The sequence below is a fragment of the Hirundo rustica genome, chromosome 3 (genome assembly GCF_015227805.2).
Source record: "Hirundo rustica isolate bHirRus1 chromosome 3, bHirRus1.pri.v3, whole genome shotgun sequence".
NCBI lineage: Eukaryota > Metazoa > Chordata > Aves > Passeriformes > Hirundinidae > Hirundo > Hirundo rustica.
The window spans coordinates 37,959,937-37,978,270 of NC_053452.1; the positions used below are offsets into that span (position 1 = coordinate 37,959,937).

At 51.6% G+C, this 18,334-nt stretch overlaps 1 protein-coding gene across 4 annotated transcripts in view; it reads left to right on the plus strand.

Annotated features, from left to right (window-relative positions):
* The window catches only part of TJAP1 (tight junction associated protein 1), a 40,734-nt gene extending 23,007 nt beyond the window's left edge, over nucleotides 1-17,727 (plus strand). For 2 of the 4 annotated variants that reach the window (XM_040058689.2, XM_058419810.1), the window contains exons 3-11: nucleotides 343-455; nucleotides 2,545-2,598; nucleotides 4,689-4,847; nucleotides 7,881-7,909; nucleotides 8,567-8,728; nucleotides 9,345-9,411; nucleotides 11,139-11,246; nucleotides 11,940-12,023; nucleotides 13,737-17,727. In XM_040058689.2, coding sequence (XP_039914623.1) covers nucleotides 4,722-4,847; nucleotides 7,881-7,909; nucleotides 8,567-8,728; nucleotides 9,345-9,411; nucleotides 11,139-11,246; nucleotides 11,940-12,023; nucleotides 13,737-15,053 — 1,893 coding nt within the window. In that variant the 5' untranslated portion in view covers nucleotides 343-455; nucleotides 2,545-2,598; nucleotides 4,689-4,721 and the 3' untranslated portion in view covers nucleotides 15,054-17,727. The other 2 variants (XM_040058690.2, XM_040058685.2) reach the window with 2 other exon arrangements.
* Nucleotides 17,728-18,334: the final 607 nt, after the last annotated feature.

Here is an 18,334-nt window from a genome sequence, read left to right on the forward strand (position 1 = left end):
GGTGACTGGATTCTTGATGGTGGACAGAAATGCAGGTGGGGAAGCAGGGACCCCTGGGGCTATGTGGGAAGGACAGCTGCCTTTCCGAGCTCAGTTACTGGATGCACAGGCATCCTGCTTGGTGGAGAGATGGTTAAAAGACCTGTGCTTTCTGGGATACAGTGAAGACATGGAGTTTTTACAGCGGAGGGACCTGGCATTAGGTAGTAGTCTGATGGTGCAGCAGTTTGCTGTTGACTTCTGCCCTGGCACCTGGCTATGGGTTGCTCTGAGCATGCCTGGTTGTTTCCAAGTTTTGTGCTGATAGGTGACTGACACCAAGTTTCCTTTCTCATGTTTCAGGAGCTGTTGGCCAGATGCTGCTGAATGCTGACAGGAGAAAGCTGATTCAGAGACAAACGACCAGAAACGTTTGGACACGTCATCACTTTGGATCTGTAAGTCCTTGTTTGAGGGTAAGTTGCCTGGCAGCCATGTGAGGTTTTGAGTGTCTATGGAATTTCTCAGATCATGAGGGTAGATTTCAAATCCTGGTATCTTTTCTAGAGAAGTAGGGATGAGATGGCAGGTAGCATAGTTGGTGCCTCTAGGGTAGGAAGCAGGAGAGTTCTGTTTGAGCCTGAGGACCTGTGTGCTGAGAGACGGGGAGGCCTTTGGCATGTTCCTTCTGAGCACAGCTGCAATGGAAACATGCATGGACCCATTGGTGCAGCTGTTCCTGGAAGCCTCTGTCTGTCTGCCATATGGCTGGTTGTTATGCCTTGATGCTGAACCAGCTCCTGCTGGAAGCTGATGGAAAAGCAGATTCAAACTGTGCTGGCCTCATCCGTCCTGGAGGTGCATGTTCTCCCTCTCTTTCTTCCCTCGTACTTTGCAGTTTGCCCCACAGAGGAGTTCCACTCTTGTGAAGCTGTTTTTCCGTGTGCTAGTTGATACTTGAATCCCAGCATTGTAGCAAGGAAAGAGGCCAGACAGCTTGTTGGGGCAGGGCCAGCACTGGGGCACCTCTTCGATTTGTTTTGGCAAAGCTTGATTTTGCATGGTCCTGATTGCCTGCTTGTTCCACTCATCTTGACTCTAACTCTGCTTTCGTGTGTGTAACTGCTCCACACCCTGCCTCCGGGGCCACCTCCCGGGACTTCATGCCACTGACATGGGAAAAGCAGCGCACCAGCAATAGTGGTTCAGGGAAAGGAAGGCTTTACTGAAGTCTCTCATGCCAGTGGCAGAGTGGTGGCCACAAAGCTACTCTCTTACTGAGAGACTAGCCCGGCTGACTAACCAAGATTAACCCAGTTCTCTTCTTGTAGTGATGGGTACCTGTTGTGGTTTCCCCTGGCAACTAAGCATCACACAGCCGTTGGCTCACTTCTCACTGCTCCGTGGAATGGGCAGATTTGGGGAAAAAGCAAAATTTTGTTGGTTGAGATACAGACAGTTAAATGGGACAGAAAAGGAAGGGATCGTAATAAAATAAGTAGAATGTACAGAACAAGGGATGCACAGTGTAATTGCTCACCACGTGCTGACCAGAGCCCAGGCAATTCCCGAGCTGTGGCCCCTGGCCAGCTTTCTCCCTAGTTTGTGTACTGACCATGGTGCCCTATGCCCTGGCATCCCTTTGGACAGTGGGGGTCAGCTCTCCTGGCCATGTCCCCTCTCAGCTCCTCTCCAGGCTGCTCCCTGCTGGAGTGGGGTGAGAAGCTGAAAAGCCAATGACTCTGTAAACGCCGCTTAGCAACATCTAAAACATCCGTGTGTTATCAACATTATTCTCATCCCAAATCCAAAGCACAGCACTTCCTACCTGCTAGGAAGAAAATTAACTGGTTTTGTCCGGGAGAGAGTTAAATACCCCAGGCTTTGACTGGAGAGGAAAGTTGTTTCTGAACCTGTTTTGTATCCCTGGTTGGCTGGATATTTTACAGAAGTCAGTTAACAGCAAGGTAAAGTACGATGTGCTGCTTGATGAAGTCAGAGAGTAACCTGCCTTCCTCCCTTGTGGAGGTGTGGGTTATCACAGCTCTAGACACAAATGTTTTGGCTCAAACAAGAGCCTGATAATTGCCAGCTCATTTGTGGGTGAAAAGCACCGACTTAAAAGGATGAGTGAGATAATTGTTAGCATCACCAAACTTCTGTACTGAAGGCTCCACACTTAGCATCCCTCTGCAGTGGTGGGGCAGATTAGCTGGGAGGGTCCCATTCTAAAGGAGGTTTGTTTAGTCCTTTCTGGAACCAATGTTGCTTTGAAGCTATTGCTTCATGAATTTTAAGTTTATGTGATTCCAGGTGCCTAAGTGCCTCGAACATTTTCCTGCTATATGCCTTTCCAGCTCTTGCTGGACTATGTGGCCAAGTATTTCTAAGTTCATTTTCTTTACTTGCAGAAGATCTGATGTGGGTTGAGGCAGGTACGTGGAATGAGGTGGCCATCCCAGTTGTCTTTGGCTATAAATATTCCCGATACCTTGTGCATTTATGGGATGAGATTTCAAGCTGGCTGTTTTGGAGGATGCTAAGCTATTTGTTTATCTTCTTCAGGTCGTCTGAGTGAGTGTCCCAGCTTCATGAGGCTTTGAATTTGAGCCCAGGCTGGTAAGTGCTCATGTCCTTTTAAACTAGAGAAATTATTGTGATTTCAGCTGGGCATACCTTCATTCACATCTCCTGTCCTTAGCCTGGCAGAAATTGAGGAAAGAGTTCCCTAGACCACCTGTTTGATAGTGAGCCATTTACAAACAGTCCTCTGGTCAGGTTTTCAGCCTCTCACTTTGAGAAAAGAGAAATTTCTTCCCAGCAAATCAGAGCTATCTGTTTTGCTTAGGGATGCAGTGAAACGTCCATTCCGTATTATGGATGTAATTTTTCTAAAATATTAGAGATCTCTGCATCTACTTAAGTCTTTTTAGGAGAAGGGACTTTGAGGGAATAACTGCAGCGAGGGGAAATTCCCAGCATTCTGATGGGGAAGATTTACAGGTTAGTCCTAGGAAGTTGTTTGTGTTTGTGGAAAGGTGCAAGAAACTTTTGTCAGCTTGTGTTTATAGCAGAGTGAAGGACAGTTTGCAAATGTACCTGTGAAGTGTTAAAGCCTGTTAGGGCTTGGGACTGCACTGTGCTTGGTGCAGACACCTCCCACTTGCCTTCCTCTCGGGGGACTCAGTCTGGGTGTCGAAAGAGGCAGTTAGATTAGAGTGGATAAGAATTGGGGAGAATCCTTGATAAGAATTGGAGAGAATCCTTGAGGCACCATTTAGGTGTAAAATACCACTGTCCAGCACACAAAGCAAGTGAAGCCTGCTGGGTCACGGGCCCGTGGTAGCCATTGACTGTAGGTGTGTAAAGGGGAGTTGTGTGGCCCTGCTTGTAGAAGTGGGGAGAGAGCATGATCTGAGTGGACACAGGTCCTGCATTTTGAAGGGCTGCAGGTCAGGTGTTGAGGATTGCAGAGATGCTAGGCCTGCTGGGAGTAAGGGTCCCACAAGGGGAGTGAGAACTGGGCACTTACTCCAAGTGTAGGACAACTATGAATGATGCATATGTTGTCACTGAGGAAAGTCTGGTATTGGGCTCTGCAGCGCCTGCTTGATAGCTCTGAGACTTCTTGTCTTGTGTACAACAGGATGATTGACATTCTGGCTGCTTGTGGGGAAGCCTTCCTGCCCTCAACTGCAGACACAGAAGATGGAAAGGAAGGTTTTTCTTCCATGTGTACAAGACAGCTGCTTTTCTTCTACCCTGTTTTTTGTTCTTGTACTGCTCCTGCAGCAGGAAGAATCCCAGCATAGAGTGAAGGAACTAATCTTTGCACTAGTGGTGCAGCTGCACGTCTATATATTATTCGCTTTAAGGGTGGTGAGGCACTGGAACAGGTTGCCTGGAGCAGTTGTGAGCTCCTCATCCCTGGAAGTTCAAGGCCAGGCTGGATGGGGCTCTGAGCAGCCTGGTCTAGTGGAAGGTGTCCCTGCCCATGGCAAGAGGGGTTGGAATGAGATTTTCTTTAATGTCCCTTCCAACCCAAACCATTCTGTGATCCTGTGTTGCAAAATCTGGCCTTAAGAACCAAGGGGTCAAAACCATCGCTCCCTAATTTGATGTCACCTGTGACTTGGGAATTATCTTTGTGTTTTCTGCCGGGGTAATCAGTTCTCCTTCTGACAGATCTCCTGTGGTCTACTGCACTGGGGTCCCAGTGTAAGCCAAAAAGTTCTGGGCTCTTTAATGGCTGAAGTCTCCTCCCACATAGTTGCTGCTGACAGTGACAGGACATGATCAATAACTGCTGCTCCGGCTGTCACTGCTGCCTGTAAGGCTAGCAGTTTCCATATTGAAAAAGGCCTTTCCTAAAGAGCCTGATCAATATGCTACTGTGAGGTCTGTTCTCATTTGCTATATATAATCTGGACACACACAAGTACGTGAGTGAGTGTGTGTAGAGGGGGGGAGAGGATGTGCCAGCCCTCTGCTCTCACTGGCTGGGAGAAGGACACAGCTACCTCTTACTTTGCTCCCTCTCCTGCAGCTGCTGCTCAAGGCTCGTGGCTACATCCTTTACCTGCTCTATTAGCACTCTGAATGGGGACCTGCTCCGGGACTCCAGGGGAGCTGAATTCCTGCTGGGTCACTTCTTGGGTTCGATGGAGCAGCCGTGACTGTCTCTTCTGTGCCCTCTCTGCTGTTGGTAGGTAACCCGCTTTTGGAACCGCGCACGTGGGAGGATGTCGAGCACGGCCCCGACAAAGAAGCCTTATCGCAAGGCACCTCCGCAGCATCGCGAAATCCGGCACGAGGTCCCCATCATTCGTGACGACCAGGATGGAGTGATCTTGGCTGAGCAGAGTCAGGTAACAACTTGCCGGGTGACAAAGGGCTTAACACCATTGCACCAGCAAATAGGGTTTAGTTACCCCAAGGCAGGCCAGCTCGAGCAGGCAGAGGGGTTTGAGGTTCGCGACCTGAACTTCTCCTCGTCGTGGTCCCTGGAGTCCAGCAGTGAGAAGGAAGTGGCAGGGTGCAGAGCAGAGTTGAACATCAAGAGCCAGACTGTCTCTCCAGCACTTCGGCGTGGTGGGAAGATGGGGCAGCAGAGCGGGAAGCGGTGCCCAAACCGCAGTCGTGGGCATCGCAGCAAATTTGTGAGCCGTAGCATGGAGACAGTTCTGGTGTCTGGAGATGAAAGACATCATCCCACTTGCTCTTTCAAGAGCAGAAGCCTGGAACGCTCACTAATATTTAAAGAGCCTCCTGAAGTCCTGACACCGAGGAAGTTTCGTGTCTCCTCTACACACCTGCCTCTCAAGGGGATCCTGAAGCAGACCAATATGACTGGCTCATGCCCTGAGAGCTTATGCAAGTCCCACTCCGTAGAGACGCTTTGCCGTGGTCGTGGCTCGCGTAAATGCAGTGATCCTCAGCTCTGCCTCAGCCCTAGGGAGAAGCGCTCCCTGGAGCAAAGTGGCGGCAGGGCTGCTGACTCTGTCAAGCGCAGGGAGAAGATCGCAGAGGAAAAACTGCAGTTCTCCAAATTCCTGGATGAGATTACCCAGCGGGTGCTGAGTCCCAACCGCTTGCGCTCACCGGGAGAGACCAGGGGAGCAGAACAAGGCCAGAACTCTCCCCTTTTTCCCAGAAGCTCTGTGCCAGAAGGCCAAGGGCAAGGTCGCCTGAAAGGGGGCAAAACCAAGCATGCAACTGAAAGATCCCCCTGCCCAAGCAGAAGAAAAGCAGAAAAGAAAAGTGAGGGGCTGGGAATGGCTTCGGGCCACAGAAAGTGTGCTGAGGAAGCTGAGAGAGTTTCCAAACTAAGAAAGAAACCCGTCCTTGGGAGAAAGGACAGTAAGGGAAAACTCCTTCCCTTGGAGAGAAGGGTAGTAGATCTGTGTCAGTATGAGCTTCAGCAGCTGGCAAACCTGGGGCTGGCAGGGACATCCTCTGGGCAGCAGCATTCGCTATCTTCATGGAAAAGCAGTGCAGAGGGCAGAAGGGATGAAAGCAGTCCCTGTTCACAGCTATTACAGCCACACCATCAGTGTGCTAAGCTTGGGCAGAAGCGTGCAGTGGAGCCGAACTATCCAGAGAAGGGATCCTGCTCCACTCCAACATGCTGGAGTCAGGAGGAGGAGCCTACCCCATCTAGATCCTCCCCTTCCTTCAACCTGGCACTAAACAAGGTAGGTGCCAGGGTCACCAACTTGCAGGCAGGGCTCTCACAAAGGCCAAACCCCTAACTGGATCTCTTCTAGTCTGTAATGCCAACCAGAGTGAGAGCAGGCCGCTAGATATCATGTTGTGGGTGCCTGATCACTAGAAGCTGCTCTCTTGTGAGTACCACTCATGGCTGTGCTACAGGTTGGGAGTAACCAGCTTTCCTTTGGCCCCAGGAGTTAGGGAAGGTAGAAGCTGGTGCTGTTCTCCCCACTTCAGACTTCCCAGGTGTTTGCTGGTTGGAGGCCCTTCCGGCTGCTGGGCAGGAGGTGTGTGCAGGAGGCATGGAGCTCCGTTGTCAGGAGGTGCTGGGATGTTCCTGGTGCTTTGTGTGTGCCCTGTGCCTGGCTGTCTCAGGATACTGGATCTTTGTAAGATGGCCATTTCAGGTCCTTGAAGCTTTCTCCTCTTTTCTGTATCCTGCTTTGAGGCAATGCCATTACCTTGTATTAATAAGAATCACATTATGCCCTTTGCCTGGTCACTGTCATCTGCTGTTTGTTTATTTGTGGGGGCAGGGGAGGCACTTGCTACATAATTCCATGTGAATCAGCTGACTGCCATGTGGAGTCATAAGGTAAGAAAAGAATGGATTGATGCTTTGCCTCTAGGAACAGGAGGGTGTTAAAGACCATTCTTTTCAAGTGTGAATTAATAAAGGAAGCAGCCCCATGATGTCATAGGGCCAGAACTGGGATGGTGTACCTTACAGAAGTGTTAGCAGCTCAACAACCTCGTCCTTGGCTGTCTGACACGGTCTCTCAGCTCAGGGGTGACTGTGACACTTAATAGACCATCTAAAGTGTGGCAGCACTTGGGTTTGTGAAGTGCTCTTGGTATCAAGCACCAAAAATAATCCATGGGTAGCTTGGACTTTGTGAGAATGGTCACAGTCTTGGGCTTTCACAAAAAATACGATTGCTTCTAGTGCTAATTAAATATCTCCCAGCCATCCTGGCAGGCAGCAGCCATCTCATGGGTTAGCACAGGGTTCAAAATAGCTGAGCTGTGTGCTCTTGTCACTGCTTTCTGCCTCCTTGTTCTGCAGGGCCCTGCTCCAGCTATCTCTAGGGATCTTGCCCATAACATTTTCTTTTACAGGCTTTTCTGACCTTTAGTGTTTCTTCTGCTATCCTAGAATAGTTAGGGTTGGTTTCAGGTCTGCAGAAAGAAACTTTTTTTGCATGATCTGGGTGGTATAATTGGTAGCCGCATTTTTCAACTCCCAAATGATTCTTTCTCATGATTTTGGTGGGGCTTCAGGGGCCCCACAAGTGCTTGCTGTGGTGACAGGTGAATCCTGTGTATGCTGGCCTGTGAGATTCTTGCTGCCCACCAGCTGTGGATGTGGAGGAAGCTGAAACACCTGCTAAGGTGCTGATGTTACAAGAGATGCTGAGATTGCACCATGGGAGGGTAAATTTACCTCACTTGTGTGGTGGTTTCTAGTCCAGCTCTTCTACCTTGAACCAGACACAGAGTGTGTTTTAGTATCAGAGAGCTGAGCAGTGTATACAAATCCTTGTAGCTCTAAGCTTGCCTAGTAAGAACTGGCAGAGCAGGGGAGGAAGAGTCACAGCTAGGGTCTACCAACCAAGACTGCCTTTTAGTACAGTGTGAGAGACCAGCTCCTCTTCTAAAAGAATCTCACAGCTGTTTTCTTCCCTGTGCAGGAACCCTTGACGGATGCAGAAAGGATGAAGTAAGTGTCCTGCTCCCCCTTTATGCCTATCATGCTGCAACTGTGTGGGTGCTGATTCCTCACATCCTGCCTGTGCCACCTGCACAGTGAAGCTGCCTGGCCCTGCAGGCTCCTCTCAGATCTTTCAGTCTTCTTGGGGCTGTGTGGGCAGAGCTTTGGTCTGTGCCTTGCATGTCCCTCCCGCTGGAAGAGGAGGGAGCATGGACCCCCAGTGCAAGTGCAGGAAGAGGAGTTGGTGGATGTGAAAGAAAGTAGATTAAGTTTTTAACAGAGGTGGATACAGGATTTTTCCCTTCTAGTCTTCTACCCTGGACTGGAATGAATTATTGATTGGTTTTCATTCATCAGTAAAGGACACTGGAGCTGTGCAGCTCATCTGTCTTTATGCAAGCACTGTAACCCGAGAGGGAGCTGGGAGGCACGGCTGGCCAGCTGGCATGTGCTTCTTTGCCCCTGCTCCACCAGTGTTTGTCTGTCCTGACAGAGATGTATCCCTTGTTTCATGTGTTGGAGTCTCCTGAGCGTTCAGTCCTGACTTGCTGGGGCCCCTGTGGGGGCCCTTGGCCCTAGTGCAGGGCAGCGGGGTGGGGGTGCTGCTGTGGAAGACTCCTCGTGCACTCACACTCAGTGGTACCTTGCTCCTGGTTCCTGCCCCAGGCTACTGCAGCATGAGAATGAAGAGCTTCGTCGACGGCTGACGTACGTGACTAACAAAATGGAGGCAATGGAGAGGGAGCTGGAGTCAGGTCAGGACTACCTGGAGATGGAGCTGGGCCAGAACCGTGAGGAGCTGGAGAAGTTCAAGGACAAATTCCGTAGGTATGACAAAGAAAATGAGAGGGGTAGCATTAGAAAGATCCCTCGCACCAAAGACTCCCTCAGCTGGCGTGAGCAGGCTGTGCCGTGTTGTGCAGATCAAAGGTGTGCTGCATCCTTGAAAAGGTGCACCTCTAGACTCTAGGGGAGTTAAAGGTTCTGCAGCCGTTATTTCTTCCCAGGTACGGTGTAGGAATGCTGCCAGCATGAAAGGCTGGTGACAGGGAATTCTTCATCTGTTGGATGTAAGCCTGTGTGCAAAAAAAGCCACTGGTGGCTGCAAGGAAATACATCATTGCTTTACCTGAAAAGTACCTTAGGTAAAAATCAGTGCCAGTCTCTGGTCATGTGCTTAGATGTGGCATAGCTCAGAGGAGTCCTGCAAAGTCATCTACATCCCCTCCTGCAATATCCTTTCACCCTGCCAGCCTCATCTTGCCTCCAGTAACTTGGGGTCTGAAAGCCATCATGTGTCAGAGGTGAGGCACAGTTAATCTGCCTGGTTGTGTTAGTAGCAGTCTTTCTGAGTTCAGGAGTCGGTGGTTTTCTTGGCACCTATGTAGGGTACTTGAGTAGTTGCCTGAGATCCATTCCCAAATATATAATCTTGCTTCTGTAGGTTGCAGAATAGCTACACTGCTTCCCAGAGAACCAACCAAGACCTGGAGGAGAAGCTGCATGCCCTGGTGAGTGCCCTGTTAAGTCACTAGAGAGATGAGGTGGAAGAGACCAGTGTGTGTTAGGAGCAGATGGGAGAAGGAGCCCTGTCTTTACCCAGCAGATGTGGCAGTGGGTGAGGGGTGAGATTCTGGCCATGACCATCTACTCCCCGTTTTGGCTGGTGTCATGAGTGGTTTTCTTGATTTACTGAGCCCATACTTGGTCATGCTTGAGAGCTTTGGTTCCTCACAACATAATTGCATGATATTCCGTCATGTTGCTTCAGTCCCTCTCAAAATGCCAGGGATGTGTCAGCTAGTCTTGGGGTGGTCATCCTGGGAGGACGGGGGCAGTCAGAGCAGAGCCGATGTGCGTGTATGTCTGTTGTGTGCATTCATAACACTCATGGCTGTTTCTTTTCTCTCCCTCCCCCTCTCTTTCTCTTTCTCCTCCCCATGCTGCCGCTGGCACACGCTGGGCGCACTCACCTCTCAGGCCTCTCTCAGCCAAAGCTGGATTTTTGCAGTTGCGTCTTTTCGTTTGTGTGTTTTTCCTTTTTCCTCTTTACGTGTCTTGGCCTGTTGGTCTCATTGTCAGTCCCACATACACCATGTCAGATGGAGGGGCCCCAGCCCTCGTCCAGCCAAGGGCTCACCTGGTATCCAGCAGCTGCCCGCAGATGCAGCAGGTCCTAGCTTGCAGGGCTCCATCTTAAGAGTGTTTGACTCTGAGCCAGCTGGAGCATGGCATGTTGGGAAGTGGTGCCCGTAAGCTGCGGCACTGCACAAGGTGTGGATGGCCGTGAGCCTCGTTTGCTCCCTTTCCTTCCCCTTCTGAGCTGTGAGCAGGCAAGTCAGATAGCTGAGGTGCTGATTACCACCGTGTAGCCCAGAATGAGTTTCTTTGGTTCTAGAACTTGAATTTCTTGGGTTAATATTCACTACCAATCATTCATTGTGCGGGTGCCTGAAGAGATTGCATACTGGGGAAGTACTGGCTCCCCATCCCCTTGCCTGTTGCTGTGCTGTACCCGTGATGCACAGCTGGCCCTGCTGCTCACAGCCTCACAACACCCTTGGGCAGTTTAGAATAACTTCTTGAGATAGCGACAGCTTGGTTGTTCTGAGCCGTTGCCCCTCTTTGCTGTTACACCTGGGTCTCTGTCAGCCCTGTACCGAATTGTTAGGGAGTCTGAAGAGGCAAGGTTGCCTGCTTTAGGGAGGACATTAGCTGAACTTCAAATGAAGCGACAGGTCCTTTTACTTACTAGAGCAAGGCTTAAACTCCTTCAAGATGGTGCCTTCCCCCTTTTGTCCATTCAATATTGACTGCTGGATCTTTTAAGGCAGTATTCTTGTTTTGGTTTCCCCAGGAGGGAGGGCTGGTTATCACAATCTCAGAGGTCTTTGCCACCAGTGGCAGGTTGGGATTGATTGCTCAAAACCACTAGCTTTTTGTGAGGCACTGTGGGAACCAGGGGCAGAGAGGAGACCTGCCGGTGCTGCAAGAAGAGATAGTGCATTAAGGAGCTTCAAACTCAACCTGTTGTCTCTGTAGCTAGCAGAGCAGCTGGTCCCATTTGGCTTTTGGAATCAACTTCCTTTGAAGAGGATTGTCTCCCTTGTCTGTCTGTCTGTCTGGAAGTTTTTTGTATCCCGGCTGAACATGTCATTGTGCTATGCTTGGGCTGAGGTGGGTGGTGAAGCCAAGTTCTGTGCTAGGGAGTTTTAAACCTGGTGTTCTTGCATCCCAGATTAAAAAGGCAGAAATGGACCGCAAGACGCTGGACTGGGAGATTGTAGAGCTTACTAATAAATTGCTTGATGCCAAAACCACCATCAATAAGCTGGAGGAACTCAATGTAAGTATCAGTCTGCAAATGGTTGTGAAAGTGTGTGAGGAGTGAGCTTTTCCTTTTGTTCAGGGTTGTTAGTGTAGAGGAGCACATGAATGACTACAGTGTGTATGGAAGTGCAGGAGCTGTACATGATAGTGGGGACAGACAAACAGAAGAGGGTCTGAGGGTTTGAACAGGGAAGAATGGATCTTCAAGTCTGATGTGTTTGCTGTTTTAAGCTTAGGGTTTGACCTGAATCTGGGCTGTACCTATGGGGCGTTATTCACTCCAGAGCTGGGAGGGAGCTGATGCCTTTTCTACACCATTAATATAGAAGTTCCTGGATCCAGTGCTTGACTCTGTTAACTGCTCTCAACTCCCTCCAGTCTGTTTGCATCGTCAGATATGGCTGAGCTGTGGGATGGGAGAGAAAATCTGGTGGGATTTTTGGGGATTATTAAAATCCCCAGAGAGAGAGGGGCTTGATACACTGACAGAGGATATGTCAACAACAAGGACTGGAGTTGAAAGGGACACCTTGGCCGAGTTGTGAGAAAATACACAAAAGTACGGGGAGGAGGGAACGGCAGTACCCTCATGAGTGATTCAGATGCCTCTTCTGGCTTCTGTTCAGGCAGTATCTGGTCAGGTGGTGCCTTTTTGGGTAAGAGTTTGGGTGAGTCTGACAGTGTTACACACTTGTGCCCTCTCTTGCAGGAACGCTATCGACAGGACTGTAACCTTGCAGTACAGCTGCTCAAGTGTAACAAGTCTCACTTCAGGAACCACAAGTTTGCTGATGTGAGTAGTAATCCTGCTGATGTGGTAAGAAGGGCTCATGGGCTTTGACCACGTTTTTCTTTTGCCAGCTTTCTCCACAGGGCTACTGGCCTCTCATCCTTCAGTCCCAGAGGTAGGGGGAGGTTCCTATTCCCACTCCCACTGAGAAGACAGCACAGAGCTTCTGCCAGCTCCTCTTTCATGACAGCTCCATTTCACAGTTCAGCCAGGAGCTGTTATAAAAAGCACAATAACCTTGAACTTGATAGCCTGCTGGGTGTGTGTGCTGGTAGCTGGCAGGAGGACAGACCTCTCTCTTACTCTGCTCCATCCGCTTTCCTTCCTCACCTGGCCACATGGAAGGGCCATACTGCCTCCTAAGAAGCAGCTGTAGTCTGACCCAACATCACTTACTACTCTGAGGAGAAATGTGAGGCAGCATTCAGGGTTTTCTAGGCTTTCTGAGCAGGAGAAGCTGGTATCAACTCGCACCCCCTTGTGGGGAGGGATGAGGGTGGGGGAGTTCAGCTCATCCTGCTCTCATCACCTTTCACATTAGTAGCATAAGTTCTTTGGTTGAAAGTATCATCCAGGCCCTTAGCTGAGCTCTTTCTTTGCCATACCTCCAGTCTCTGTCCCTCCTTCTGTTCCTCTCAGCAAAACTACATGCTTGTCTTTTTTAACTTAGCAGGTGACCACTATGTCACCCTCGCCCATTGTGTCTCAAATTAGCACTCTTGAGGTCAGTGTATCAGTTACTGCTGGGGTAACCTTGACCTCTCTCCCAGCTGTCCCCTCTCTCTGGAGCTTTAAATGCTCCCCCCGGAGTGCTGTGTTCCACATGGCTGCCACTGGAGGGGGTTTGGTACTGAGCAGCTGTGCAGACAGCCTGCCTCACAGCCAGCTGTTGCTGTGCAGTGGGCCCTGCATGCCCAGATGTGGGTGCACTTTCCTTCTGGCTGTGAGGGGACACACCTCGCTGTGCCACTGAGTGGCTTGGGCACCTCTTCTTTCCACCACTGAGTGGCTTGGGGACCTCTTCTCTCCATGTTTCACTTGCCTGTGGTGACCCAGGTGAGGGCAGCTTGTCAGGGTAATGGGGAGAGCAGCAGTGCCCACTTGCAGGACAAGGGGGAGTGTTTACCCCCTGGTGAGACCCCAGACCAACAACTTTGTTAATAAGCCCTATGTTTGTCTCTGAAATGGAGAGAGCGAGGAAGCAGGGTGATGTGTAGCAGTTGATAGGAACACAGGAAGGCATCGATCCTGGTCTGCGGGCAGGCTGCCAAGGCAGCATGGCTGCAATTATGCATTCAGGGAACGCTGTGGATCTCAGCAGTGGGGGCTGTAGAGTCACTTCCGTGCAACCACCAGCTGATTTTCCACAGATCAATAGACCCCTTCCTAGCGTGCGCTGGCTGGTCCTTATATGTGTGCTTACAGGCATGTGGGACTGAGCCCACATGCTGTCTTTACCTGTTCACTTTGCCAAATGGGGCCTGTGAGCCATGGCCTAGAAGCATGACTGCTGCGACAGCTAGAGAGCCTTGTTAGTCACTTGTGGGGCAGGTTTGCTTTGAAAAAAGATACTCTTCTGAAGACAAGATAGGTGAATGTTAAGATCGAGATAATGACTGCAAAATACACATGTAGGTTGGTTGGAAAAGGCAGATTTTATGAAACTAAATGGCTTGTATGGCATCCCCCTTCTTATGTCTGTTTCCTTCTCCCTAGCTTCCCTATGAGCTGCAGGACATGGTGAATAAGCATTTGCACAGCGCGCAGGAGTCTGCAGGCCCTGGCCAGGAGGCAGCGCACACCTTGGCTCCATCTGATGTCGTGCCCACCTCAGTCATCGCCAGAGTCTTGGAGAAACCAGAATCTCTGGTTCTGAATTCAGCCAAGTCTAGCAGTGGCAGCTGTCCCATGGCTGAGGATGTCTTTGTGCATGTGGACATGAGCGGTGCCCTTCCTGATGCCTGCAACAGTGCAGGGCAGATGGGGAAGGAGGGAGGGGACGCAGGGAAACAGCAGAATGGTGGCTGCAAGCCGCAGAGTAGTGTGGAAATTGTGCCTGAGGAGGCGCCTGCCTTTGAGAAGCTAAGCCCATACCCTACTCCCTCGCCTCCCCATCCTATGTACCCAGGGCGCAAAGTGATTGAGTTCTCTGAGGACAAGGTCAGGATCCCAAAGAACAGCCCCCTGCCCAACTGTACATACGCTACACGCCAGGCCATCTCCCTCAGCCTAGTACAGAGCGAAGATGAGAGCTGTGACAGGCACCGGACGCTCCCCAGCAGCCCTGCTTCAGAAGGGCGCCGCTCAGCTTCCAGCTGTTCCTGTCAGCAGTCCCCCAAAGCAGCCAGGGCTCACGGCTCTTCCCAGAGCAGCCCATTCAGCAGCCCTCCCCAAATCCCGAGCGCCTTTGCCAGCTCTGCCAGCTCTGAGGAGGACCTGCTGGCTAACTGGCAGCGTATGTTTGTGGATAAGGCACCCCCCACCTCGGAGCGAGTGCTGATGAACCGCACGGCTTTCAGCCGTGACACAGCCCCTGAGCTCCAGAAGAGGTTCAGCCGCTCCATGCAGGAGCTGGGTAGGGCAGCCTCGGCTTACTCGGATGGTGAGGAGTCTGCACAGAGCTGCAGCTGGACTGTGAGCCGGGACTCAAGCGTGGACACAGACAGCACTGAGTCCAGAGCCCGCAGGAGCCATTTCTCTTCGGACTATGGTACAGATTTCTCCCAGGATGAAGCTCAGAAGCTGTTGCTTGAAAGCAGTGGAGGCACTGCTGAGCCTGAAAGTCCCTCACCAGAGAAGCACAAGGACTATGTAGACCTTGGCTTGCCTGAGAGCCCAGCTGAGGAGAGAGAAATGCTGCTTCAGGGAAACAAGGAGGGCGGCCAAGGAGGTGTCCAAGAGGAAAGCGGAGAAGGCAGGGTCAAGCCTCCTTTCATTCGGCCGCACCGCAGCCCTAAGAGGATGGGGGTACACCACTTGCATCGCAAGGACAGTCTGACACAAGCCCAGGAACAGGGCAACCTTCTCAGCTGAGGCAGAGCAAGAAGCAGCCACACTTAGCAGAGCTGTGGGGTGCCCCCATTAGTTCACCTGAGGGAGAAGCCTCCCTTAGTACCCTCCTCCCAGGGAAAATCTGCTCTGAGATTTTGTATTTATTCTCTTCTTTTGTTACCTGTAAGAGCTGGGATTTCCCATTCCCAGCACCTCAGACCCGCAGTACAAGCACATGCAGTGTGCAGAAGCACACCCACTGCCCTGACACACTTGCAGCTCTCTTCACAGCCTCACACTGGTGCCTGTACCAGAGCTAGTTCTTGGTACCCCCCTCGTCCTGGTGCCTGTGCCTCTTTTTGCTCTCATCCCCCTTCCCACTCAGGTACCTGAGGCCCTGGGTGCTCTTGTGTTGTTTCCCTGCAGCTGCTCTGCTCTCTTTTAACTTGTGCCAACAGGGCAGAGTGCCTGTGTGGTGGTGTCTGATTCCCTGGGGGCTGTGAGTGGGGCACGAGGACTCTCCCAGCAGATGGCTGTGTGCCGTGGGGATGTGCTGGGATTGCTGGTGTCTCATTTTCCTGCTGGGTTTTGTTTCCCCCGGCCGCCCACTGGGTGGGTCTCCAGAATCTGCCTCCGCAGGTCGCTGTCGTGTGTCTTCAGGGCTGGGCTCAGCACCTGGTCCCCACTGGGGCAGTGCACAGGGGCTGGTGCTGTGGTGTGGGGCACGGGTGCTGCCCGCTGAGGTGGTTCGGGGAGGCCGTGCCTGCTGGGTGCTGGGGTTTGTATTTGTGTTTCTCCTCCCTCACACTTCTTCCCCTGCTTTCTGTGCTGTTGTTTTGTTTGAACGGTGCTGGTGCTTTGCTCTTGGGTGGGCTTCTTTCTTCTTTCCAAGCCTTTGGTTTTGGGGTGTATTGTTTTTTCTTTCCCCCGCCCCGCATGAACAGACGCAGCTGTTGGCAGCCAGTCTGATGCCTGCACTGAGGGTGTGTTGGGGAGTCTCTGCTATCAGAGCTGTGCTTCCCTCTGATCCTGGCCTCCAGCCTGCAGAAACCCCTCCAGATTTAAGAACAAGGTCTTGCCCCAGGCAAGCAAGACGTGAAGGATGCTACTGGGTTTTTCAGGGAAAGACTTGGTGCAGGGCCAGCAGGGATGCCAGGGCAGCATGCTGAAGAGCTGCTCCCTGCAGATGCACTACCTCATGGCTCAGCAGCAGCACTTCACCAGGGTCTCCTTGCACGCCCCCTTCTCTGGGAGGCTCCAGGCTCTGATGCCCCTCTGGGGCCTCCCTTTCTGGGTGGGGCTCTCTGCGTGTTTTTTCTAGCGTAGTGCGATATTGTGTCACTTTTCTTCTCAGTCTTGTGTGCTCCGTGTCTTGTTGGGGGGGAGGGAAGGGGAGAGGTCTGTAGATGTAGGTATTTTTTTGAGGGCTTACAAAGCCCAGGCCTCCTGTTTTAATTTTGTCCTGTGCCCTTGTCTGTCTGGTGTTTCTTGGCTTCCATGGGGGTGTGGGGCAGAGAACATTCCAGTTCCCTTCACCATACCCCCTTCAAACGCTGCCCTCAGCTTGCTGTCTGGTTTTTGAGTTGGGTATGTGTTGTCCTCCCACCCTACACCATGCAGGCTCTTCATTGGTCTGGAGGAGAGCATCCTTCTCTCCAGGAGGGAGCCTCTGCTCATATGCTTACATCAAGTTTTGCAGCCCAGAGCTGTCTGGGGGCCCTGCTCCTCTCCCCAAGCCCCTGTCTCTGTAAAGGGCTTGCAGCTTGTGACTGGGGCCAGCCAGGGCTTCAGCTTGAGCCTGGAGGCTCCAGGGCCAGTGAAAGGGAGCTGCAGGCCTCTCTGGCAAGCTGTGCAGGTTGTTTTATGTACCCTGGGCAGAGCTGCTGCCTACACACTCACCTTGTTTCCCACCTGGAGCAGTTGTGGAGCTGGATGCCACCCTCTGGTGGGGAGGTGGGACTCAGTATTTCACTGCAGTGTTTCGCTGTGCAGACAGGCTGCTGCTGAGAGTGGGAGCCTCCTCTGAGCCTGCAGAGCATTTATCCCCTGTCTCAGTTGTGGAGGGGCGGGGGGTGTCCTTGTGTTTGCTGCCATCAGCCACTCCGCTGCTGCATTTCTTTTGTTCTTCTGCAGCACTGCTGAGGGTTTGCATCTGCAGCAGCTGCCAGATCCTGCCTCACAGATGTCACCTGGGGTTGGCTGCTCACTGAGTGAGCTGCTCTGGCTCTGAGGCTGCTCATGGCCTGCAGTGGGGGAGGCATTGCCCCCCCGGGCTCAGCCCCATCTCCCCTGAATCCTGGCATGCTCGTCAGTGGATAAAACTCTTTTGCTGAGGCAGTGGTGCTGATGGTGCTGAACAGAGCTGGCCTTGCTCTGTTTTTGGTCAAGGTAGACTGAAAAGAAAAACAGTCAAGTGGAGGGGTGGCAAAGGTACACCCAGCACCTCACCAGACACTTATGCTTTGCAGCATTAGGCCGCTGGCAGAGGTTGAGGGGGAGTGGTGGCCTCAAGCAGCAGAGCCCTCTCTTTCCCTGTGGGCATTGTGTTCTCTGCACTCCTGCCCACCTCCAGCAGTATTGGCTCTGGGGCCTAGAGCCCATCCCACTTCGTGTCCCAACTCCAGACTGTTAATCTGTAACTAATGTGGGTTTTTTTTCTGAGATTTTCAAACTGATGTATATTTTAAGACCAGAAATAAACTATTTTAAAAGTAGATGGCAATGGCTCTATTGTACTTGATACTAGATAAGACCTGGACTGGAACAATCCTGAGCATGTGAGGGTGCAGAGCTACTCCTGGTACAGTGTCCCAAGCCTGTTGAACTGTGTGTGCCACCCACTGTCTCTTCCTGTGACCTCTAAGCTGGTGCTGTAAGCACCCTCAGTGTTACTCCTAAGATTCTGCCTACCCCAATTCACATATTTTGCTGGTTGTACTGGCTTATCTGTCTTGGTAGACCTCCGCCTTCTCGTCTAGTGTAGGATAAGGTGTAGCTAATCCTTTTAACGGTTCTTGGTTTTCTTGGAGTCCTGAGAGTAGCACTTCAGAAACTGAATGACATGGGACCATGTACCATACCCCCTTGCTGGGGTTCCTAAGAGGTTTATAATTCTAGATTCAGTATTCTGTGAGGAGGGAGGGTTGGGGGTGACTGGACATACCCCAGACAGGAAGCCCTCCAAACGTGAGGTAGAGGGAATTGTTTCCTTTTCGCGTTGAAGGGTGCTGCAGAGGTCAGAGGGCTGTGATGAGTTTTCCTCCATCTCCCAAGTTAGGTTGCCTGTGCCTTTCTGACCTGGCTGCATGCAAGCCTAACGTTGG